The sequence below is a fragment of the Mytilus californianus genome, unplaced genomic scaffold (assembly GCF_021869535.1).
Source record: "Mytilus californianus isolate M0D057914Y unplaced genomic scaffold, xbMytCali1.0.p SCAF_7, whole genome shotgun sequence".
Classification (NCBI taxonomy): Eukaryota; Metazoa; Mollusca; class Bivalvia; order Mytilida; family Mytilidae; genus Mytilus; species Mytilus californianus.
The window spans coordinates 89,399,522-89,426,056 of record NW_026262723.1 but is presented as its reverse complement, the minus strand read 5'-3'; the positions used below and the strand labels follow the sequence as shown (position 1 = coordinate 89,426,056).

The following is a 26,535-nucleotide window of genomic DNA, read 5'->3' as shown; positions in this document are numbered from 1 at the left end:
GCATCAAATTTTTGTTGCCAATTTTTTAAATTTGAACCAAAGTATTTCAATGTAAAGTTTCATCCAAATTTACCTACAAAAGATTGCTACTGATCTTAGTAAAAAATCTGATTGATTTTAAGTTTAGTAAATTTGTCAGAAATTATACACAATTTATACCTCTCATGTGTCACACAATGGGTGAATTACTTCAGGGTGGTTAGGCAATAACCATGTGAATGTCAGGGTCTTTCTAAATACCTTCGGAATATTCAATTAAAGAAAAAATACTTCTAAATTTTTATCCTCAGAGTAGTTTTAAGAAAAAATGTTGGTCTAAACAATTATAGGCAAGTCCAAAACAATGCTGTGTTGGCAGATGAAATACAAAGTAGGAAATTACTACACTGACAATCAACAGCTTGATAAAATTTTTTACAGAATGCTATTTTGCTTGGATTCAACATGTTTTCCATTATTTCTTTTGAAATACATGAGTTGTCTCCATCAAAAGCAGATTGATGCATTCCTCTTATACTGCTTCAAGCTGCCAGTTGATGCATTTATGGCCATCAAATTGCCACTTGATGGTATCAACTCATCAAATCCTATGCAGTTGTTCCTTAAATTACAACTACATTTCCCAGTGAGTATAAGAAGTAATATTACAGGTACTATCATTTGTTGTTCAAAAAATTACTTTATAAAGATTACAAATATATCAACAATTACAAGGCAATTCAAATATTATGAAAGTGGTGAAGTTGACATCATCTCTCTGTAAATTTAAGAATGTCATCCCAAGTAGGTTGACCGTTATGGAATATCTGTTTCACAGATGGCAACGGATATGTTCCAACTCTCGTAACTACAATCCTGTCGCCTTTTCCCTAAATGTGACCTACCAAATTTGACTTATCACCGAGTTTGTACTTACATGAGCAACATGACAGGTGCAACATGTGGAGCAGGATCTACTTACCCTTCCAGAGCACCAGAGATCACCCCCAGTTTTTGGTGGGGTTTGTGTTGCTCTGTCTTTAGTTTTCAATGTTGTGTTTTGTTTAATGTTGTTTGTCTGTTTGTCTTTTAGCCATGCTGTTGTCAGTTTATTTTCAATTATGAGTTTAAATGTCCCTTTGGTATCTTTTGCCTCTTTTTCATGGTTCTAATGTTATTTAAATTGGAAACAGTTAATTCAACATCAATATTTTTAAAAGAGAGAAAGTGTTCCATACATTTTCCAATACTCGTAAACATCTGTCAGTTTTCTTGATATTTTCTAGAGTACTATCATACAGTAAAGTTGTATCATCTCCTATGGCCTGTATACAGGAACAAACTGTAATTTAAAATAAATATTAGAATACTATAAATGTCTGACTCAAAAAAATCAAACCAAGCAACTGAAAGATTTCACACTGCAAATATTGATAAGTGGAGGAATCTGCATTTGCCTTATAAAAAGATCTAATTACAAAGTCATGCCATTTTGCATAAATATTGTTAATTGATCTGAATTATTTCATCAAAGTTTTTTGTTGTGCTGTTACACCATTGTCTCAGGTTAGGTGATGGTTGAGCACTCACAATCAAGTTTAACCCTGCCACATTCTATATGTGCCTATCCAAGTCAGGAGCCTGTAATTTAGTGGTTGTCTTTGGTTGCTGTCTGTCGTCATATTTGTTTTCATTTATTTCTTTATCATAAATTGGGCTGTTGGTTTTCTCTCTGAATTGTTTCACATATTGTCATGTAAAAACCTTTAATAGCCGACTATGTGGTATTAGTTTTGCTCACTGTTGAAGCCTTACAATGACCTATAATTGCTTACCTCCACATAATTTTGACTCTGGAGGGTACTTGTCTCATTGTAAATCATACATCTTTTTTCATTAAATGTGAATTCCTTTAAATGTGAATATTCACCAAGACTTGAAGTACAGAAAAAGTCTTTAATTCAATTTTCACCAAAAAGATGAAAATGTACTTTTGACACATATTTTTATGTCTGATATCTTTACTGAGTTTTCACAGAACTTATGATAGAAATTTACTTTAAGTTCTCTTATTCATATTTACCTGTATCTACAATATGATCTAAAGCACCAAGTGTTCGTAATTCTTCCTTAAACCATTCCCCAGCTCCACGTGAGGTCAGACTAAGTAACGACTCCATTGCAAGGTTACCAGTCTAAAAAATAAGCACAAAAAATCAACTTGTCGACCTCTGAACTCACTTGCTCGAATCCATTGTTAAAAATCTTGCATATTGATAATGTGCACAGTGACACTTTGAACTTTTAGCGTACCTAAGATGAAGGGAGTAATATGTTGTGTTATATGAATTTGTAACTAAATAAAGAATACTATATTAAAAATTGTTTATTATTTTCACAGATTTGCCATCCCAAAGTAAGTTCTCTGATTCAATGTCACTATCATTATTGGGAGTTTATTTTGGATTCAATCGTCATCACTGCCCATATCATTGGATTCTCTTATAGACCTATCGATCCTGTTACCAACGGTGAACCCAAATTTTCTTAAATCTATTTTTCACTTTGATTCCGTCTTGGAGGTAAACAATCAATACATGAGTTAAAAGCCTTGCGAATCCCAAGTGATTAAAACCAATTAAAGATTGTGATTCCGGAGACCCAGTTCTCTCAGAATTTATCTCTTTCGATATGAAAACTTCAGTCAGCCGTCAAGTTCAATCAATGAATTTAGATTTTGTTTGATCAATAAAAGAATCGTTCATGTTTTAGGTATTTGTAGGTCTTCAAATTTGATATATTTCATATCATGGATTTTTCACTTGTCCCATCAGACAATCGGACAACGGCAATGTCGAGCCCTGAAACATTGCTTACTTTTGTGCTATTTTCAAGTCTCCCATAAACACAATTTTATTTCCATCTTCTCAATTTTGACCTGCTTGAAAACTTTGAGTGATCAATCTTAAATTCTGATAGATTGTGTTAAATTTCTGATCAACTTTATTTAAATCTTAAATAAAATGCTCCGCTGGGCGCAGCTTGATACGACCGCAGAGGTCGAACCCTGAACAGTTGGGGTAAGTATGGACACAACATTCAAGCTTGATACAGCACTGAATTTGGATTGTGATTAAATATTTGACACAGGATAGGTTTCTGACACAGAATGAATGTGGTCTAAGAACTTAAAAAATTTTCATTTAACTATTCAAACCATATCATTATTATTTGCTTTTATATATAAATCAGAAATAACCAATTTAAAATGGAAAATTTTAAAGAAAAAAAGGAGGAAAAAAATCCCCCTCCCCCCAAATTTTTTGAACCCCCTTATGATTCATCACCCCCAAACTCAATCCCACCCTTCCCTTTGTGGTATGGTACCTTGCAGTACAATTTCAGAGAGATCCATACACTTGAACACAAGTTATTGTCTGGAAACTAGAAAAATGCTTATTTTTGGCCCCTTATTCCTAAATGTTTTGGACAATTACCCCCAAACTCAATTCCAGCTTTCCCTTTGTGATATGGAACCTTGTAGTACAATTTCAGAAAGATCCATACACTACCACACAAGTTATTGTCATGAAACTAGAAAAATGCTTGTTTTTTCCCCCTTTTTGGCCCCTAATTCCTAAAATTTTGAGGCAATTACCCCCAAAATCAATCCCAGCCTTCCCTTTGTGGTATGGTACCTTGCAGTACAATTTCAGAGAGATCCATACACTTGAACACAAGTAATTGTCTGGAAACTAGAAAAATGCTTATTTTTGGCCCCTTATTCCTAAACGTTTTGAGCAATTACCCCCAAACTCAATTCCAGCTTTCCTTTTGTGGTATGGAACCTTGTAGTACAATTTCAGAAAGATCCATACACTAACACACAAGTTATTGTCATGAAACTAGAAAAATGCTTGTTTTTTGCCCCTTTTGTGGCCCCTAATTCCTAAATTTTGAGGCAATTACCCCCAAAATCAATCCCAGCCTTCCCTTTGTGATATGGAACCTTGTGGTACAATGTCAGAGAGATCCATACACTAACACACAAGTTATGTCTGGAAGTTACAAAAATGCTTATTTTTGGCCCCTAAATTCCTTAACTGTTGGTACCATAACCACCAAAATCAATCCCAACCTTCCTTTTGTGGTATTGAACCTTATGGTGAAATTTCAAAGATATCCATTCACTTAAACTAAAGTTAGAGTGCGAAAACCAATGTGTCTTCGGACGACGACGACGACGCCAACGTCATACCAATATACGACCACAAAATTTTTTTGCGGTCGTATAAAAACCTCAATTGATAAGATTTTTTTTCCCGGTCTCATATTTGACTCATAGAGAAATACAGAAATCCAGAGTCCTTTTTCCCCTTTTAGATCCTTCCCATACTTTTGCCTTTTTAAAATAATTTAGGGGTCTTCCATAAAAACATACATAGCACCCAGGGAATTCACTTACAATTCTCACCTATTGACGAGTGTTTTTGAACAGTAAAACTTTATGAGAAAATTCTAAAATTGCCTCTATATATGGTTATCCAAATTTCAAAGTCCCTGTCCTGAGTACCATTAATGTTTTAATGAAAAACCCCTTAGGAAGATCTGTCCTACATTTATCTTTCAGATATGCACCCTTGGAAAGTAATATTTTCTTCTGACATTTGACTTACAGAAACGCTTTCAAGATCAGCTTGATGTTCTTTCCCATCTTCCTTCTGTAACTGGAAATACACTTCCTTAGCACGTTCAATATTTCTGTTGAGAGCTCGTTTCCCTGCAGCTGTCATTCCTCCATCATTGTTTTGGTTATCGACCTCCATAAGTCTTAACATTAAATTGAGACTAGACTTGTCTAGATCCATGTTTAATCTGTCTCGACTCAACATAAACATCATCAAAGCTGTACATAAGGCTAAACTCTGTCAAAATATGTGAGAGAAAATATAATATCCCTTATCCAAACATGTTTTCTAGTCCTTTGAAATTTTCATAAAATACTCCACTGGGCACAGCTTCATATGACCAGAGGTCGAACCCTGAACAGTTGGGGCAAATATTGACACTACATTCAAGCTTGATACAGCTTTGATTTGGATTGTGATTAAATTTTTGACACAGCATTGGTTTTTGACACAGAAAGAATGTGGTCAAAGAACAGAAAAATTTGAAATTGTACTTTTAACTATAATGGGTCCAATATCCAAAATCTAAATACAGTTAGATTCAGCATATCCAAGTACACCACGAATTTTATTTATTTATTAATGGACAAAATTAGTTATTAAAGGCGTTCGCTTCATCAAAAAAATATATATAAATATAGCATTTTGAAATTTCTTTTTTTATACAGAACAACAAACGAACCTACCACCAAGTTCCTCATTAAAAAATCTATAAAATTTACCTGTAATCATTTTTCAAAATATCTTATAATGAACAGTAAATTTCAAAATATATTTATACATAATTTCTTCTCTTAAAGAAGATTTGATGCTGTATCTATCTTTTAACTATGACTCTACTTACAATTTCTAATAATTGTGCAATACAGCTCTGAATTTGAATTAAAATTAAATATTTGACATAGCATAGTTTCTGCCACAGAATGAATGTGGTCTAAGAACTTAAAAATTTGAAATTAGGCATTTGCCCATTATGGTCCAATATCCAAAATCTAAATACATGGTTAGAATCAGCATATCAAAGAACCCCAAGAATTTAATGTTTGATGAAATCGAACAAAGTTTAATTTTGGACCCTTTGGACCTCAATGTGGACCAATTTGATAATAGGGCCAAAATCCTAAATCTAAATACACGGTTAGATTCATCATATCAAAGAACCCCATATGTTCAATTTTTTGTTGAAATCAAACAAAAGTTCAATTTTGGACCCTGATTTGGACCAACTAGAAAACTGGACCCAAAATCATAAATCTAAATACATGTTTAGATTCAGCATATCAAAGAACCCCTTGAATTCAATTTTTGTTAAAATCAAACCTTAGTTTAATTTTGGACCCTTTGGATCTGCAGAAAATATGAACAAAAATTCTCTAAATGTTTACACATAGAGAGATGCAAACATTGTTAAAGACAACTTTGATAAATTTTTAAAATCAAGTTCAATGCATAGAAAAAGGATGAGTATATTCTGTATTTTTTCAAAGTCAAACAACAATATCAGATCTTATTGCCAGAAAATGCAATAAGTGAAAATTTAATTTAAAAGGTTGGAATACACCTATTTTTTTTTGCAACAGTTTTATTTTGCTATTTTTGCAGTAAGAGTTGAAACACAAAAATAAAAAATTCCATGAATATTTCAAGGTAAAAGATTCAAAGGATGAACACCATACATGAACGTATACCAATAGTATTATGAACAACAGAGCAAGTTATAACAATAGCTTTACATACGACAGATCTATACCACAAATTGAAACTTTTTTTTCTAAATGAAAGGCAGACAAGCATTAGAAATCAAAACTTTTAACTCATGACAGTAGAATTAAAATAAAAGACATCTCAAGCAAATGAAAATTATTGATATTGTTATATAAACAACACTCGTAACAGTAAGGTGTTTTTACAAGCAAACATAAAATTTGTTATAGCTTTTTAATTTATACTTAAATAAAAGTGAAATAACTTTAAATGAGCATGTGCATTAACAAACCGATTATAACTATTCACTTTGTTCAGACAAAAAGGTTTTCTGGTTTTTCCAATTTCAACATATTATTTTAAGAATCATGCACTGTTTCAAAATCATTTATAAGAATTTGTATTGGACCCCCATTAATGGTGAATTAAGATTCAGTTGGTAAACGTAGAAATTTCCCAGTTATCTGTAGTCAGTGGAAATAGAAGTTATTTGACAATACCAGAAAATTGAATTCTTCTGATTTAACCTACTAAAGAACTGAAGCTGAGTGCTAATCAGTCACTTCAACAGATTTTAAGGAAATTCATTTGTTTTCTTCTTTCTATAACCATGATGAAGTTGTCCATCCTTAGACTACAAAGGACACTCATGCAACCTTCATCTTAAAACTGTGATTCTCTGCCCTAAACTCCTACATAGAACACTGATATAGTCAGGTATATTACTTACAGGGTCAGAACCATTCTTAAAACTGTGATTCTCTGCCCTAATCTCCTACATAGAACACTGATATAGTCCGGTATATTACTTACAGGGTCAGAACCATTCTTAAAACTGTGATTCTCTGCCCTAAACTCCTACATAGAACACTGATATAGTCCGGTATATTACTTACAGGGTCAGAACCATTCTTAAAACTGTGATTCTCTGCCCTAAACTCCTACATAGAACACTGATATAGTCAGGTATATTACTTACAGGGTCAGAACCATTCTTAAAACTGTGATTCTCTGCCCTAAACTCCTACATAGAACACTGATATAGTCCGGTATATTACTTACAGGGTCAGAACCATTCTTAAAACTGTTATTCTCTGCCCTAAACTCCTACATAGAACACTGATATAGTCCATTATATTACTTACAGGGTCAGAACCATTCTTAAAACTGTGATTCTCTGCCCTAAACTCCTACATAGAACACTGATATAGTTTGGTATATTACTTACAGGGTCAGAACCATTCTTAAAACTGTGATTCTCTGCCCTAAACTCCTACATAGAAGACTGATATAGTTTGGTATATTACTTACAGGGTCAGAACCATTCTTAAAACTGTGATTCTCTGCCCTAAACTCCTACATAGAACACTGATATAGTTTGGTATATTACTTACAGGGTCAGAACCATTCTTAAAACTGTGATTCTCTGCCCTAAACTCCTACATAGAACACTGATATAGTTTGGTATATTACTTACAGGGTCAGAACCATTCTTAAAACTGTGATTCTCTGCCCTAAACTCCTACATAGAACACTGATACAGTCTGGTATATTGCTCACAGGGTCAGAACCATTCTTTAAACTGTGATTCTCTGCCCTAAACTCCTACATAGAACACTGATATAGTCCGGTATATTACTTACAGGGTCAGAACCATTCTTAAAACTGTGATTCTCTGCCCTTAACTCCTCCATAGAACACTGGTATAGTCCGGTATATTACTTACAGGGTCAGAACCATTCTTAAAACTGTGATTCTCTGCCCTAAACTCCTACATAGAACACTGATATAGTCTGGTATATTACTTACAGGGTCAGAACCATTCTTAAAACTGTGATTCTCTGCCCTAAACTCCTACATAGAACACTGATATAGTCTGGTATATTACTTACAGGGTCAGAACCATTCTTAAAACTGTGATTCTCTGCCCTAAACTCCTACATAGAACACTGATATAGTCCGGTATATTACTTACAGGGTCAGAACCATTCTTAAAACTGTGATTCTCTGCCCTAAACTCCTACATAGAACACTGATATAGTCTGGTATATTACTTACAGGGTCAGAACCAGCATCATGTAGATTACCAAATATAACAGAGACAGTACCATGGGCTCTCAGATGCATTCTAAATGATGCAGAAATACATTTCTGGGCAAGTCCAATACAACTGAAATATAAATCATAACAGTTACACAGAGCATCTCAATATAGTATGCATATTTTCTTCATTCAATCATATTTTAAATAAACATGAGAGTGTTTTTACTTTTAAAAAAAAATTCTTAAGATGAGAAAGAATGAAACTTTGTTTAAGTCGATATTGTTGAAAAACAGTGATAAATTTTGTGAGTACAAAACCCCTTTGTTTTTTTAATAAACTTCATCAGACGTGCTCAAATCCAAAAATTAGAAAGGCAAGGATGTATAGATACTTGAATGCATCAGGTGCTATATGATCAAAGGGACACTAAAAAGAAAATCTAAATCCACTAAAGTTAAGGCCAAAAATAAAAGTAGAATTGTTTGATGCTGCCGTCCTATCCACCTAAAAAGCAGCCTACTTGATAAATTTTATGACACAAATTGTTTCAAATTTTTTTTAAAAGTTTTTTTTCGTGCTCTTACATCGTTTTCTTATCTAAAACATGTAACTTATGTCATTAGTCAAAAAATAAAATTAAATCCCTACCTACCTAACCAACCCTACAAGGCATGGGTAGGCAACATCAAACAAAAAACTTGTTGAGGGTGGCCTAACTTTGCCTAAGGAAGTTGGAATCTTGGTTTCTTAATAATTTCTTAATTTTTTCTAATTCTTAATTCTAAATTTTTAATTTATCAACACAGAATTTAAGAAAAGTACAAGTATTAAAGTGAATAGGACAAACTCATTGGACTTCGTTAATGTCTTAAGAGGAAAGTTATACACAGTGTTTTCCACATACCTAAGACATCTTGTAGACATTGGTTCTCCTTCTTTCAAACCTGCTAACAAATATTCAATATCATCAGCAAACTCTTGTGTTTCTCCATGTTCCTGAACTTCATGAGCTTCTTTCACATTCTTTACAACAGTATAAAGCTGTAATAAATTGTTAAAATATGTTAATTAAATAAAAACTGATCAACTTCTCTTCTTAAGATATGATTTTATTTGGTAGTGGATTTATGGCTCACTACTTTTGTTTATCATTAATTTAATTTTTTTAGGTAAATCCAAGATTTCTTTTATATAGCAAGTTTTAAAGAACTTGAGGGCCTAGGAATACAATAGACATTTCCTCAATTTTTTTTTAATTCTCTTGTTTTTTTAGAAATGTTGCCCGATAACAGCAACTACATGTAAGAGAGCACACTTAAAATCAGACACATTAATAAAATTCATTCTCCTTTTTTAAAACGATTTTATCCTGTGCTTCTACATTTTTTGATACAAAATGAATTTCTGTTTCAATTGAACTACTTTAAACATATTATGATAATATGAATCCTAGTTGTGAAAAACCTAACTTAAAGAACACAACAGTTATTGTTGTATAGGGTCACCAAGATTTCTTGTCAAGCAGTAAGAAAACAAATGATCAAAGGAAATTCATTGGCAAAGTATCAAAAAGGCAGTCACAGCCACTTCTTATTTAGAATGTTAGATACAAGGTAACTTTTGAGAGAAACTGTAATTTCTTTATATCTAAAAAAAAAATCTGCACTTTTTCAACATCTCCCATAGTATATTGCCCTCTTTGTCACTGTTCAAATTAAGGTCTTTTCAAAATTGTTTAAATTAAAGAACCTTAGTGAGCGCACTCACATACCCCCACGTCCCCACATTGTTATTGGAGAAATAAAATAAGTGTAAGAAAAAAATATTGTATCAGAAAAACAAATTGAATCATAATTTCCTGTCAATATGCACATCTACGTAGTATGTCCTTATTATCTGAAAAGGTTTCATGAAATTCTGTTGTGTGGTTTGAGAGGAGTTGCGATGACAAAAGGTTGCAGTAGTATATTGGGCAAATAAGTTCAAAGGGGCGTAACTCCTGGAAAAAAAATTGAATCGTAATTTCCTGTAGATATGCACATCTGCGTAGTATGTCCTTATTATCTGAAAAGGTTTCATGAAATTCTGTTGTGTGGTTTGAGAGGAGTTGCAATGACAAAAGGTTGCAGTAGTATATTGGGCAAATAAGTTCAAAGAGGCGTAACTCCTGGAAAAAGAATTGAATCGTAATTTCCTGTCGATATGCACATCTACGTAGTATGTCCTTATTATCTGAAAAGGTTTCATGAAATTCTGTTGTGTGGTTTGAGAATTGTTGCGATGACAAACTGTTGCAGTAGTACATTAAAGTAAATAAGTTCAAAGGGGCGTAACTCCTAGAAAAAGAATTGAATCGTAATTTCCCGTCGATATGCACAACTACATAGTATGTCCTTATTATCTAAAAAGGTTTCGTGAAATTCTGTTGTGTGGTTTGAGAGGAGTTGCGATGACAAGAAACAGGACTGACAGACCGACAGACGGACGGACAGACGGACGGGTCAAAAACATTATACCCTCAGCAACAAGTTGCGTGGGGTATAACAAGAGTGCACATGCTGAAATGTCTCGCCTGTTTTACTGACCATTGATTTTATGTTGAAAGTCTTAAAGATATAGGTTTTACTACAAGTATCACATAAACTTAACATTTTTAAAGATCCATGACAATGAGGTCAAGGTCAGATAAAAACTGTAACACAGACTTACAATTAATTATTCCATACACCAAATATAGTTGACCCATTGCTTATGGTAATTGAAAAACAGACCAAAACACAAAAACTTAATGTTAACCAGTGAACCATGGAAATGAGGTCAAGGTCAGATGATACTGGCTAGACAGACATGTACACCTTACAATCATTCCAAACACCAATTATAGTTGACCTGTTGCTATTAGTATTTGAAAAAACAGACCAAAACACAAAAACTTAACAATGACTAATGAACCATGAAAATGAGGTTTAGGTCAGATGTCACCAACTAGACAGACATGTACACCTTACAATCGTTCCATACACCAAATGTATTTGACCTATTGCTTACAGTACTTGAAAAACAGACCAAAACACAAAAAAATAACAATGACCAATGAACCATGAAAATGAGGTCAAGGTCAGATGAAACCTGCCAGTCTGACATGTACCACTTACAATCATTCCATACACTACATATAGTTAACCTGCTGCTTGTAGTATCTGAGAAACGGTCCTATTCACGTAACTTAAACCTTGATCACTGATCCATGAATTGAGGTTGAGGTCAGGTAAACCCTGTCTGACAGACATGTAGACGTCGCAAGGAACCCATATCCCAAATAGAGTTATCCTATTACTCATAATAAGTGAGAAATTCACATGACTGTAATTTTTTTTCAAGCACAGTCACTGAACCATGAAAATGAGGTCAAGGACAATGGGCATATGACAGACGGAAACTTCGTAACATAAGGTATCTGCATACAAGGTATGAAGCATCCAGGTCTTCTACCTTATGAAATATAAAGCTTCATATAAATAGTTTACGCTGTGTGTACCTCTTTGTATTCTTTGTGTACATGAACAGATAAATAATCATACTTGTGTGTACCTCTTTGTATTATTTGTGTATATGAACATGAACAGATAAAGTTATAATTACAGACGTGTGTTCCTCTTTGTATTCTTTGTGTACATGAACAAAGAAATAATTATAAACCTGTGTGTAACTCATGGTGTTCTTTTTGTACATAAAATGAGAAATAATTATAATTAAATAAATGGGAAATGTGACCATTGGACATAGATGATGCCCCCGCTTACATATAACGTTATAAAGGAATATAACTCAAGAATGTTTAAAGTGACACTCTAGAATGTTAAAAGTGACGCCACCAAAATTCAAACTTGATCTGCATATTGTGGTTATAAGCATTGTCTATAAGTTTTAAAACATTTGGTTGAGGCAAACTTAAGAAAACGGAAACGAAAAATTCAGCAATTTTTCCATTTGTAAAGGAGCATAACTCTAGAATGATAAAAGTGACTCTACCAAAATGCAAACTTGATCTGTGCTTTGGGGTAATAAGCATTGTGTATAAGATTCATAACATTTGGTTGAGGCAAACTAAAGTTAGAGAACAGACACCAATTTCGGGACGTACAGATGTACGTACGGACGGACCTAGACAGCTAGAGTAAAACTTAATGCCCCCTCCGCTACGGCGGGGGCATAAAAACCTCTTTTAGTTCTTTATACACATGAACAGAGAAATAATTATAATAACAAACATGTGTCTCCCTCTTTGTGTTCTTTACATACAGTCAGAGATATAACTCTATAGGGTTATTACAGAAAATAACTTGTGTGTGTTATTACAGATACTTTCATGAGTTGTCTACTCTTTATTCTTAAAATTTTCCAAATCTGCAATAACATATGTTTGTTATTTGTAATATAAATCAAAAATATCTTAATTTATAATGGGCTCTAGGGAACTCTTGGGACTTTGCGCAGAAACTAAATGCATAGCCTTGATAATTAATTCTTTAATTATATTAATACATTCTGATTAACCATGGTAAATCAATGAGACAAGGCTTTTAAGGGATAAAATTAGCTGTAATAACATAGCTTAGTTATTAAAGGAATGTAACCTATTATATGAGACAATTGGGAATTACTGGGAAGCTTGCGCAGAACCTCATTACATGCTCTGGTCATTATTTCTTACAATAAATTAAAATACATTGTGATTAAGCATGATGTATGTCTGAGAAAATGCTTTGGAGTAATATAGAGAAGCTGTGATAACACCCTTTAGTTATTACAGGCATATGTTTTCTGTAATAACATATAGATGTACTATGCAAAATTGGCAAACTATGAACTGTTATATCTTTCTATAGTTAAGTATACATAAAGACAATAGTAATATCAATAGAACTTGTATGCATTTTAACTAAACTAGTGATGTATATTGTCCCTTTGAAACATGTAACATACATATGTTATCACAGTTCTTTGATTTTTAAGTCCACAATAACAAATGTATGTTATTTTTCTGTAATAACCCTATAGAGTTATATCCCTGACTGACATACATGATCTACATGACGAGAAATAATTATAGACAGGTGTGTACCTCTTCGTGTTCTTTATATAAATGATGAGAAATAATTATAAACAGGTGTGTACCTCTTTGTGTTCTTTATATAAATGACGAGAAATAATTATAACCATACACATGTGTAAACATCTTTGTGTTCTTTAAGTTCATGAAGAAAAATAATTATAACTATAAACATGTGTGTACCTCTTTGTATTCTTATATACATGAACAGAGAAATAATACAAAATATGTGTGTACCTCTGCGTTCTCTATGTACATTATGTACATGAACAGAGAAATAATTATAAACTTGTGTACCTCTTTGTGTTCTTTTATATGTACATGAACAGAGAAACATTTATAAACGTGTGTACCTCTTTGTGTTCCTTATGTACATGAAAAGAGAAATAATTATAAACATGTGTGTACCTCTTTGTGTTCTTTATGTACATGAACAGAGGTATAAGCATCATCTCCCTCTCTATTGCCCCAGTGTACAGCTCTGACTAGGTGTGGCATCTCCGCAGGGGAACTCTCTCTTGATGCTGTTGGCTTCTTAGCTGTTTTACCCTGAGGTGCAGGTGTAAGCTTTGGTGGTCCCTCCGCCTCACGCTTTTTCTGTAAATACAAAAATATTGTTATATAATTATGTATAAGTATATAAAGTAATTATAGTATAATGATGCATGTCTTTCAATATAAATAAACAAATGGAGAATTTGGAACTGATGCATAGTTTGGATAGTACATGAATATGGTGAGTATGATATATCATATATGTATATATTGGTAATAAGAAAATATATAGATTCCTGTGAAGTAACTGATCAGTCTATGGAAGCATAAATACATGTAAAAGTGAAAATTCATACAATAACTAAGTTCAGAATTTGAATGTAAAAAAATATTCAACAAGCGTTCAAACACATTAATTCAGTGTTCTCCCCAGAAATTTTGGATAGCATCACATTTGGCGTAAAAAAATAAACATTTTTTTTCAATGACATTTGACGCGTCGCGGCAATGATCTATTTCCTTTATGTTATATATGTTTATATTGTTCAATTCATAACTGAGAATACAATTAAACTATAACCATGATAACAGTTGTTTCAGTTTATGTTTTCTATATTCATTTATAGTTACAGAATTATTTTTTTCCTCTTGGACCAAATAAAGATATATGTGTGGTTCCAGTTACCCTACCAACTCAACTAAATGAATGAATGAATGAATGGTTTATTATAGTGCAACCTGTATATACACGATACTAAATATCTAGCAAAAAAAAAGAACTGGTTTTTATATAAAAAGGGAAGAGAATATATCATATAGCAATAAAATTTCAATTAAAAAACTTTTTTCTTTATCATGTCTATGAAATTCATTGTTTAATGGTACTCAAAGAATTAGTCCCAGTTGTTTTTTTATATCAAAATGATATATATTTTTAACAAAGTTAAGCTACTTTAGCATGTTAAGTCAGTATATTAAAACAATGCTTTTTCAAAGAGAATACATTTAGCAAAGATATCTAATAGATAGTCTGTTAATGCGTGTGGAATGCGTAGTTTTCTCTTTTGTGATCATTTTTTCTGTCTACTGTGCCATGTGTGCATCTGTAGTTATTATCGTAAAAATGCGGAATTTTGTCATATCTGGTCCGGTTCCGATCCGCAGTTTACACAAATATGATGGCGGCGGAAGAAAAATTTACGAAAATAAACAATGTTTGACAAGAGATTGGGAATGCATATGACGCTTTAAATGCATTAAATGGATGAAACATTAACTAAAGCCAATTATGATCTCTTTCTAAAGAAATTTTAAACTTATTTAACTCAAATTCAAAATGTTTAATATACGCCATGTACGCTCTCGATTAACTAGATACCGGAAATGAAAGAAAGTATTTTTTTTAAAAGTTGTAAAAATATACGACCTAACCTCTTTTCTTAAAGAGAGAAATCGTTTGTATCTTTGAATTTGGATTAATGCAAACGTAGATTTCGAATTGTTTTTCGATTTTCTGATTAAATTTTCTCCATGTTGAAATTTGCGATTGGACCACGTGGTATTAGTCGTGTCACAAGTGTCAGCTTGGGGTATTCGTATCCATTCAGTTATCACCCAAAGGGCAATTTACACCTATTTAATCACTCTAAATTGCCTCTATTGTCGGACTTGAAGGGATTACAATTAAAGGTGATATAATTTTTATGATCACAAGCGGTAATTAGATGAAAGTTCAAAATTTAGGACATGGTTTTGCGATATAGAGACAAGAAAAATAGCATCCTCAAAATAATTATAGCGTCGCGGAAATTATTATAGCATCACGGGGGAAAATATAGCGTCTCGGTGCCGCGACGCTAAAACGGCCTGGGGAGAACACTGATTAATTCATGAATGCACATAGCACACAAATGAATTTTCAGTTTTAAGCCATGAGTAGCATATTTTTAATATATAAATTCATGTATTAAAAGATTACTTACAACTATGACTTATAAATGTTAATATGCAAATAAAATAAGAAAATATCTTTTTCTATGCATTTTGACTTTCTTGTGCATCTTTTTCTATGCATTTTGACTTTTTTGTGCATATTTGTCGACAAATTGACTTAAAGGGGCGTAAGCTGAGAGATATAAAAAAAAAAAATATGATTTTTTTTGTTCAATCAATAATGAAAGTGAAATAGTGAAATAATAATTCGCTTTTAACAGCCAGTTTGGTGCAGTTTTGTCAAAATAAGCAAAGAAACATCGCTTATGAATTATTCACTTGCAAGTGAATAATACAACCTCATTGAATTGGTATTCATGTGAACCTTTATTGATCCCTATAGCTATAGATGGGTTACGCATACATAATATACATCTTACTATCAATAAAAAAAGTTTTAGATCTTTGGTATTTCTAATTGCCTTGAGCATGTTGAGAGAAATGTTTAAATTTTTTGAAGAATGAAAAGGAACTAGATGTTTTTATTTAGATTAACATTTTTCTATTCTTGTATACTTTATCTTGTCCTACAGAATGAACTGCACTGATAACAGCCTGTAATTCATACTTATGATTATTTGCATTCACTCTCAATTGTTTTGGAGACTTATTTTTTACCAAAAATTGTAACAGTATAGACTGTGAAAATTCATCAGCAATTTTTAATTTTTTAATATGATCACTATGTGTAATCTATAACCTGTTGAAGTATCTTGTAATATTTTCTCAAGATTCATAACAGCAGTAGTATATATATATACAGTTATGTTGTCATGTTCAAAATTCTGATGTATTTAACTTAATTTTTCTGATATTTTCTGACAGAATTTTTAGATAACTAGAAGAAGAAAAAAACCAAATGTCATTGTACAAATTCTAAAACACATATTTCCATAGAACAGCAAATAAAACATAACAGAAATGCATCCTTATAAGCAATCATTAGTGATACTCCATAGTCCTCATTAGTAAAATGCTGTACACTTGAAATCAATGGTACATATATAACTTGTAAAAACGTAAGTCTAAAATGGACAGAAAAAAGTTCAAACAATGCAGCTTTACACTAATATCAATGAGCAAGGCCATCACAAAAGTCTACTATTTTCAAGAAATAAAGAATAAAAGCTTATGCAAAAATTAATGTTCTTGTGTTAGCAGAAGTTTTTTTACTATAAAATAGAAATAATCTAAAGACCACAACACTAAATTTTCTAATTGCTTTTCTTACTGGAAATACATTAACAGGTAAAATAAAATAATTGTTATATGTTACATTCATGCATGGTATAAACATTTAAAATCATCATGCAGCTTTACAAAAAGCTTTTATTTGTTGGCTCATAAAAAGTGAAACTAGGAGCAATAAAGTCCAAACTTTGGTCTTTCAACTATAATATTGAGTTGAAGGGGAAAAAAATCAAGTAACTCTTGATGGAAAAAGGGCAAGAATTAAATGGTAAGAAAAGCCCTTGCTTTTAAAAATCACAAAAAAATCATTAAATCACTTTTACTGATAACTTTTTTTAACAGAATTCATGAGTTATTTTTATTATAAAACTACTTTTCATTATACCTTCATATTAAAACAATTATACAATGGTGTCCAGAATTACTAGTTTAGGAAGATGAACTCCATTTATCATGTACATGTAATTTCATGCACTTAACAAGTTGTGGCTGTGTAGATAACCCTTTGTTCAAGTAATGAAAAACTTAAATAAAAAATGAAACAATGCAGCTTTACATTTATCACTCGCTCCTCTAAATTTCACAATATTTTATTTTGCTATTCTGAACACCACTGATTATATTAACACTAAAAAGCCAAGCAAAGCAGTATGCACATTTTTTTGTGTTGTTACCCTCTCCTCTTCATCTATATCTGCTTGCCATGTGGACCTCACATTATACACAGCCTTTGATGGGGACTGAAATATACAGTTAAATATCATGTTATACACAGCCTTCGACGGGGACTGAAATATACAGTAAAATTTCATGTTATAGACAGCTTTCAACAGGAACTGAAATAATCAGTAAAATATCATGTTTTACACAGCCTTGGAAGGTGACTGCAATATATAGGAAAATCTCATGTAATACACAGCTTTAGACTGGGATTGAAATATAGATTAAATCTCATATTATACACAGTCATGACAGTGTTCAACAAGGACTGGAAAAATCTCATGTTGTAGCAAGCCTTTAATTAGCACGGAATTATATGGCCATTTTGCCAATACTGCAAAGAAAAAGAAAATGCTCCGCTGGGCGCAGCTTGATAGGACCGCAGAGGTCGAACCCTGAACAGTTGGGACAAGTATGGACACAACATTCAAGCTTGATACAGCACTGAATTTGGATTGTGATTAAATATTTGACACAGCATAGGTTTCTGACACAGAATGAATGTGGTCTAAGAACTTAAAATTTTTTAATCTAACTATTCAAACCATATCATTATTATTTGCTTTTATATATAAATCAGAAATAACCAATTTAAAATGGAAAATTTAAAAGAAAAAAAAATCCCCCCCCCCCAAATTTTTTGAACCCCCTTATGATTCATTACTCCCACACAAGTTATTGTCATGAAACTAGAAAAATGCTTATTTTTTGCCCCTTTTTTGGCCCCTAATTCCTAAAATTTTGAGTCAATTACCCCATAAATCAATCCCAGCATTTCCTTTGTGATATGGATCCTTGTGGTACAATGTCAGAGAGATCCGTGATACACTTACACACAAGTTATGACTGGAAGTTACAAAAATGCTTATTTTGGCCCATAATTCCTTAACTGTTGGTACCATAACCTCCAAAATCAATCCCAACCTTCCTTTTGTGGTATTGAACCTTATGGTAGATCCACTAAAGTTAAAGTGCGAAAACCAATGTGTCTTCGGACGACGATGACGCCGGACGACAACGTCATACCAATATACGTGTGGTCGTATAAAAACTAGTCCTCTATATTTAGATTAAATATCTTATTTATTCCAATGAATCCTATTAAAAGCCAAAATTTTATATCCAATATTACTTTATCATAATAAGACACTTTCTACAGGTTAGTTTTACTGTGAGTGTGTGTGTATGTGCATGTATGTATTTCATTTTAAGTCTCAACACTAGAAAAATTCAAAATGCCATCTTACTTTGTAACTTTTAGATAGAAAACAAAAAAAAATATGCAGTAATATAAAAGATGAACAAAGGCTGATGCAACCAAATATTTCACCACATTTATGAATATATAAATTTTGTCAGCAAACTAAAATTGTTGATAATTTCACTTAAACAAAGATGTCTTAATAATTTAATTTCAGCCTTACATGTATGAATCACTGTTATAATGAAAATATCCAGTATGCCTTACATGTATGAATCACTGTTATAATGAAAATATCCAGTATATGCCTAAACCTTGTTTAGAGACCAATATTTCTTATATATTCCTTTATACATTTACAGGGATTGAAATATTGTCAGTAATACCTTCTGAAGTGTTGGCTTTTTCTGAAGTTCTGCCACTCTGGTGTTCTTGGATCGGAATATTTTCTTCACCTTGACTGGTTCCTTGGATTTAGCAGAGTCTTGTGAACTATCTAAAGATCCCTGACTACTGGACATGATATCTTGTGAACTGCTCAGGTCTTCCATTGGACTGTCACAAGTTTCTTGAGAATCCTGAGAACTTTGTATTGGAGTAGGTTCCTGCGAGGTTTCCATACTTTCAGCTTGTTGCCCTACAATATCTGGCATTTCAGACTCTTCACCATCATCAAAACCAAATGAATTCTCAGCAGGATTTTGCTGAATGTTTTCAATTTCTGCTATAACTTCGTTCTGTAACGGTGGGGGTGGTGTCTCTTCTTTAACTGGTGAATCTTCCCGCTTGATTTCTTCTCCAGGAAGGTTTCTATTTTTACTTTTAAATATTCTATTGACTCTAACCGCTGATCCCCCTGAAGATGACTTTGTCTTCCTGGTGAAGGACCTTGGTGGAACAGGGGCGGCTGTAGTAAAGTTATCTGAATTTTCTTCTGTCAAGTCAAACGCTGAGTTAGTATTTTTATTCAGGGTCTGTATTTCTTGTTTTGCCAATATTGCTGCCTCAGCCAAGTCTGATACCTGATTGAAGCTGGACACAGGATCTTCCTGGCTGGCTTTTGGGCCTCTAGGCTTTTCTTTGAGATAACTTTTCAGTCCTGGAACAGGGGGAACCTTTGGAGAACAAACCACAATGACTGTGGAACCCTTGCCGTGTTTGATCTCTGATTTTTGTAGAACTTTACTGTTATTGAGTCTCCCTACAGGGTCATCACTATGTGGTGTGTACTTGAACTGACTATATACAGCAGGATCCATGTAGTGACTTCTGAAATTTAGCACTGTTAACCCTTCTTCACTATCTTCTTCTGAATGTAAAACATGTGTTTTACTAGTGATCATTCTTGGAACATTACCTTCTTTACGCCTAGTGTACGTACGTGTAGTTTTCTTTTTACTATTTTGGTCTATAAATGGATCCTCTATTTCTCTCTCTGGAGAATCAGAAAACACATCCCTTCTCTGTGGCCGTTCTTGATTCTTTCTCTCTTCTTGGGTACCCGTCACAGACTGAACACCTGATTCTTGGTCATCACTGCCTCCTTTTTTCCTACGTGAATATGTACGTACAGGTCGTCTAGAAAAATTAGACAGAGGAATTTCATCTTCCTCCTCTTCTGTTCTTTCCTCTACATTCTCAGAACTATCTACACTTTGTTCTTGGCCTTTATGTGATACCTTTAAATTAGGGATGGCAGGACGTCCTAATCCACTCCCTGAGGTTGAAGATGGAGGGGGTGGTAAAGTAGGGGCTTGAACAACTTCTTTTTTCACAGTCTCACCATCTTCAAAATCAAAAGAGAAAGGATCTGCAGACTCTGTCTCTATTTTGACCTTTTTACATGTGACTTCAAATGGATCATCTTCTCTTAAACGACTGAATGAAGTTTTGCCCCACTTGGTCTGTGATGTTGACCTGTTTGCTGCAGAATTTGGTTTCAGAGCATCGTCAAATGCTTTACTCTGAGCAGCTTCTCTGTTGGCCTTCCCATATGTTTTAACAGCAGATTTGGTAGCCATGTTGTTCATCTAAAATATAAGTATAACTAAGCATGTATATTGTATTTCAAAGTTCATTTATAAGCTTTAAGCACTTGAAAAACGAATCATTAAAAATCAAATTCAAGTTAGACCTGCAATTTTTGTATTTTTAGTTTGCCGGTAAAATATATACACAGAAGTTTCCTTTTTTTTGCAAGACAGATAGTGTTTTATATTTTCCATTATAATCCCTATGTACATGTACATGTATGTATAAAGTAAAATGAATGTATGTTTGTAATTAGGCCACGGAAAAATGATTGTTGGTTTCCCCAAACATGACCAGGTCAAATTTTTACTGCAGTCATTTAATATTTTTCTGCCCTGTTTTGTTACGATTTATCATTGTTGTACTCAAGTTTATCCCATGTACATGAATGTTATCTAGTCATTTGCTTTTTATTACTTAAAACAATCATTGACAATCAAAGTTATAAACAAATATTGTATTTTTGCTGTGTACTGACATTTCCTGTACTGAAAAATATTAATAGCATGAGGTGTGATTGAGCTATAGATTTGTTATATAAAGTTCAGGTTTCTTAATCTTTTTAAAAATACCAGACTTTTCAACTGAGTACAGACAAATTTGTAGATCTCATCTTTTACACAGATGGGAAAGGCAACAGTCAATTATAATTCTATGTACATTATTTTTAAATATTCATGACACTGCTACATGTACATGTATGTATTATGATTTTCTTGTAAAATAATACATTTCTCAGAAAGAAAAAAAAAATTATAAATGAGCATTAGCTGCCAAATTCATGTCCACAGAATTGCTTGGATATTTCATCATTGTTCAAAGTTGATTTATAAAGAATTTGAGAATTATAAAAGTAACAGAGGAAACAATAAACAATGCATGAAAGGTATCAACATGTTGGGGTTAGGTGCATCTATTGAACTGTATTAAAATTGACAGCCATATACATGTATCAGGTTGGGGAAGATCCTCATAAATGGGTACTATCCCCATTTAAGGGTACAAATTGTATCATACTCAAAATAGGGTATCAATTTACAGTGATAACAAATAAAAAAATGTTTCATAATAGTGGCTTTGAAGGCGCAAATGTTCATATAAATTGGCATAGTTCGAATGAGAACTGAATATAAAGATGCCTCCAAAAATACTAAATTTATAAGGCTATCAACTTTAAGGTTCATCATAACAAATGGACAAATATGGCCGTATTTTCACATCAAAAACTACTCTGTGTACAGACTTACCTGTGCAGTTTGGAAAGTTTTAAGGTCTGGCATCCACTAGATATATAAAAGTTAAATGCATTTTGTGTTTCAGAAAGATAAAATCGTTTTTGGATTTTGATGGGCATTTTTTTTCCTTCCTGCAGAAGGTGTAAAAATAAACAAACACCTGAATTGCATTTGATACTGTCCACTCAGTTACTACCTTTAACTCACCTATAGATGTGTAGATATCTATTGTCCATGCCAATCAAGTACAATCAATACAATACAAACCAGTTGTTACCTGAGAAGGAGCATCTCAAAGTTGAATCCCAACTTAGTTTATTTTTACACCTTCTGCAGGAATGAAAAAAAATGCCCATTAAAATCCAAAAAAGATTTTACCTTTCTGATATACAAAATACATTTAACTTTTATATATCTAGTGGATGCCAGGCCTTAAAACTTTCCAAACTGCTCAGGTAAGTCTGTACACAGAGTAGTTTTTGAGGTGAAAATACGGCCATATTTGTCCATTTGTTATGATGAACCTTAAACCAGATGATATTTCAGTCATGGTGACTTTGGGAAATATATTGTCATTTACCTGAATGTTTGTGTCATCGACAGCAAAAATATCTTAAAATCCAAAGATTATATTTTTAACAGTTTTGTGGTTTAATAACAAAAAACGGTCATATCCATTTATGACGATCTTCCCCAACCTGTATATTAACAGCTGTGGTCCACTTTCATCTTGACTGAATAGAAGATATAGTTAAAGAATTGTATTCAATGTTCAAGTATGCACAAACAAAATCATGATGAATGCCAGGTCAACTGGATTCGAAAAGTTTTAGCAATACAAAAATGATCTTATTTGATCACGATGAAGCAAGAGTGGAACTATATAGTCGTCAATTATATGTTTTCAAAGAATGTACTGTAAAATCGCCTAAAATAACTCTATAAGTAGCAATAAATGAAAGGGCATTTCTCTCAGAACAGCTGAAATCAGATCTATCATTTTGATGAGGTAAGATAACTCGTACAAGAGAGAGATCGCGTTCCTTCGACCAATTGAGAACGTGTCGCACCACTTTACTTGTGTAAAATGTTGTGTGAATGCAAAATATTGTGATGAAAAACTCCCATTATCAATTCACCTAATAAAAACAAATCTGCATGATATACAAACACAATCCGCAGCTATCGCCTGTACAGCGCCATTTTGAAAATTCTAACAATAACAGTTCTACGCAGGCGCACTCTCATCGCACTTGTCTTTTAGGACAGATTTTACAGGCATTGTTTCGTAAATCAAAGGGGAAATAACTTTAAAAATAGTTCAACTATTCTGCAAGTGTTGTTTCCCTTTGACCACAATTTTTGTTCAACCATCATTCATTAGTATCCTGTTGTACGGCCCAAAGTTTTTGGTAAATCCTGCTATCCTTTTAATGTAATTTGAAAATCTACCTCAGGGAATTATTTCATCAACATGTATATATACATCATACGTTGAACTGCCAATCATAATCAATACACAACGCTTCCGATGGGAGCAAGAAATAGATAGAAACAGATTTTATAATATAAAACCAAGAATATATAAAGCAAGTCATGATATAAGTATGATAGGAAATAATAAAGAAAAAGGGTACCCATTTGTTTTTCGTTCATCTCGCCTGAACCAATGCGGCTTCCGTGGCAATACCAGGTAATTAATCCCCACCGGCACAGCCCCATTTCATCATTTGAATTCTTGGCACTCAAATGGGGACTGAGGAAACTAGAAAGAGAGTGTTAATGAAAGCTCCCACTTAAAGGATACCAAGCTACTGTTTCTGATAAAGAGTTCCAAGAGTTCACTGTTTTTGGAAAAAAAGATGTACTTGAAGCGATTGATCTGGGTTGAGTATTGCCGGAACTTCTTTGTATGTGCTGATCTTGTTCTTGCTGACATTGGCGTGAGGAAATTGTCGCATGGTATGTCCACAAGATCATTAACGAAATTAACCACTTTGTAAAAAAAGGTAAGTTGTAGTTTCTTCCTCTTGTCTTTCAATGATTCCCAGTCAAGTTCTTCCAACATGCTACCCACACTACTGGTGTTTCTATAGCGGTTGGTGGAATAACGGGCAGCACGACACCGGACCATCTCAAACTTTTTCACCTGCTCTTTTTGATACTGAGTGTTCCATACTGCTGCACAGTAATCTAAGTTGGATATGACCTTTGCAAAAAAAAAATAAAATCAACACGTTAAAAATCTCATGCGTCTGAAGCGCTTTTCCATCAGGAACGCTCAAAACCGAATATTTGAAACTCAAGGATGTATAAGAACCGAAACAGTTGAAGAGCTATATAACCAAAAACATAGGCATTTGTCTTTGTTTCACTATTAGATGTCATTAGATGTTCTTAGGTTGCGTTTTAGAAATCCTACCATGTTTGCCTTTTTAGGTTACTCTATCGATGTGTTGTTTCCTGGACAGGTCAGATTCGATGTCAACTCCAACCTTTTTTGGTTACTCTGTTGATGTGTTGTTTCCAGGACAGGTCAGATTCGATGTCAACTCCAACCTTTTTTGGTTACTCTGTCGATGTTTTGTTTCCATGACAGGTCAGATTCGATGTCAACTCCAAGGTATTTGGTATTTTTTATCTTTCCAGCACTTGTCCCTTAAGCTTTTATGAGTGTTTTATTGGTGAGCCTGATCTGGTGATAGTTTATACACTGCACATCTGTGGGTAAAAGATCTGGTGATAGTTTATACACTGCACATCTGTGGGTAAAAGATCTGGTGATAGTTTATACACTGCACATCTGTGGGTAAAAGATCTAGTGATAGTTTATACACTGCACATCTGTGGGTAAAAGATCTGGTGATAGTTTATACACTGCACATCTGTGGGTGAAAGTCCATGCCCTAAGTTTTATCCCTTTCTTCAAGTTTGTAAAGATCTTCTTGAAGTACATAAGTATCAGCAAGTGATGTTATTGTTCTGTATACTATGCAATCGCCTGTAAATAGTCGTGTGTAAGATTTTAGTTGCCAGGTAAATCATTGATAAATAGTAATTACAGTATTGTAATGCGCTGCGTATAACACATTCTTCATCTTTAATGCTACTGCTGCTTTTATACTGCTTCTTTTTTGTTTGCTCTAACGACTGAAGACTCTTGAAATACTCCATAAATTATGGACCTCACCAGATGTTTGCTCTAACGACCGAGGACTCGTGAAATACTCCATAAATTATGGACTCACCAGACGTTTGCTCTAACGACCGAGGACTCTTGACATACTCCATAATTTATGGACCTCGCCAGATGTTTGCTCTAACGACCGAGGACTCTTGAAATACCCCATAATTTATGGACCTCATCAGATGTTTGCTCTAACGACTGAAGACTCTTGAAATACTCCATAAATTATGGACCTCACCAGATGTTTGCTCTAACGACCGAGGAGTCTTGAAATACTCCATAAATTATGGACTCACCAGACGTTTGCTCTAACGACTGATGACTCTTGAAATACTCCACAATTTATGGATCTCACCAGATGTTTGCTCTAACGACCGAGGACTCTTGACATACCCCATAATTTATGGACCTCGCCAGATGTTTGCTCTAACGACCGAGGACTCTTGAAATACCCCATAATTTATGGACCTCATCAGATGTTTGCTCTAACGACTGAAGACTCTTGAAATACTCCATAAATTATGGACCTCACCAGATGTTTGCTCTAACGACCGAGGACTCGTGAAATACTCGATAAATTATGGACTCACCAGACGTTTGCTCTATAACGACTGATGACTCTTGAAATACTCCACAATTTATGGATCTCACCAGATGTTTGCTCTAACGACCGAGGACTCTTGAAATACCCCATAATTTATGGACCTCATCAGACGTTTGCTCTAACGACTGATGACTCTTGAAATACTCCATAATTTATGGACCTCGCCAGATGTTTGCTCTAACGACCGAGGACTTTTGAAATACCCCATAATTTATGGACCTCATCAGATGTTTGCTCTAAAGACCGAGGACTCTTGAAATACTCCACAATTTATGTACCTCAGTAGATGTTTGCTCTAACAACCGAGGACTCATGAAATACTAGTACTCGGCAATTTATGGACCTCAGCAG

At 33.5% G+C, this 26,535-nt stretch overlaps 1 protein-coding gene across 2 annotated transcripts in view; it reads right to left on the bottom strand.

The window, feature by feature from the left end:
- The window catches only part of LOC127710151 (wings apart-like protein homolog), a 38,289-nt gene extending 14,654 nt beyond the window's left edge, over window positions 1-23,635 (bottom strand). The window contains exons 1-9 of one of the 2 annotated variants that reach the window (XM_052215887.1): window positions 23,533-23,635; window positions 19,514-21,157; window positions 17,863-17,946; window positions 13,937-14,125; window positions 9,320-9,456; window positions 8,430-8,541; window positions 4,656-4,904; window positions 2,063-2,174; window positions 1,218-1,321 (exon numbers count right to left, since the gene is read on the bottom strand). In XM_052215887.1, the coding sequence (XP_052071847.1) occupies window positions 1,218-1,321; window positions 2,063-2,174; window positions 4,656-4,904; window positions 8,430-8,541; window positions 9,320-9,456; window positions 13,937-14,125; window positions 17,863-17,946; window positions 19,514-21,157 (2,631 nt within the window). In that variant the 5' untranslated portion in view covers window positions 23,533-23,635. The remainder of the gene's footprint in view (window positions 1-1,217; window positions 1,322-2,062; window positions 2,175-4,655; window positions 4,905-8,429; window positions 8,542-9,319; window positions 9,457-13,936; window positions 14,126-17,862; window positions 17,947-19,513; window positions 21,158-23,532) is intronic. The other variant, XM_052215888.1, reaches the window with a different exon arrangement.
- Window positions 23,636-26,535: the final 2,900 nt, after the last annotated feature.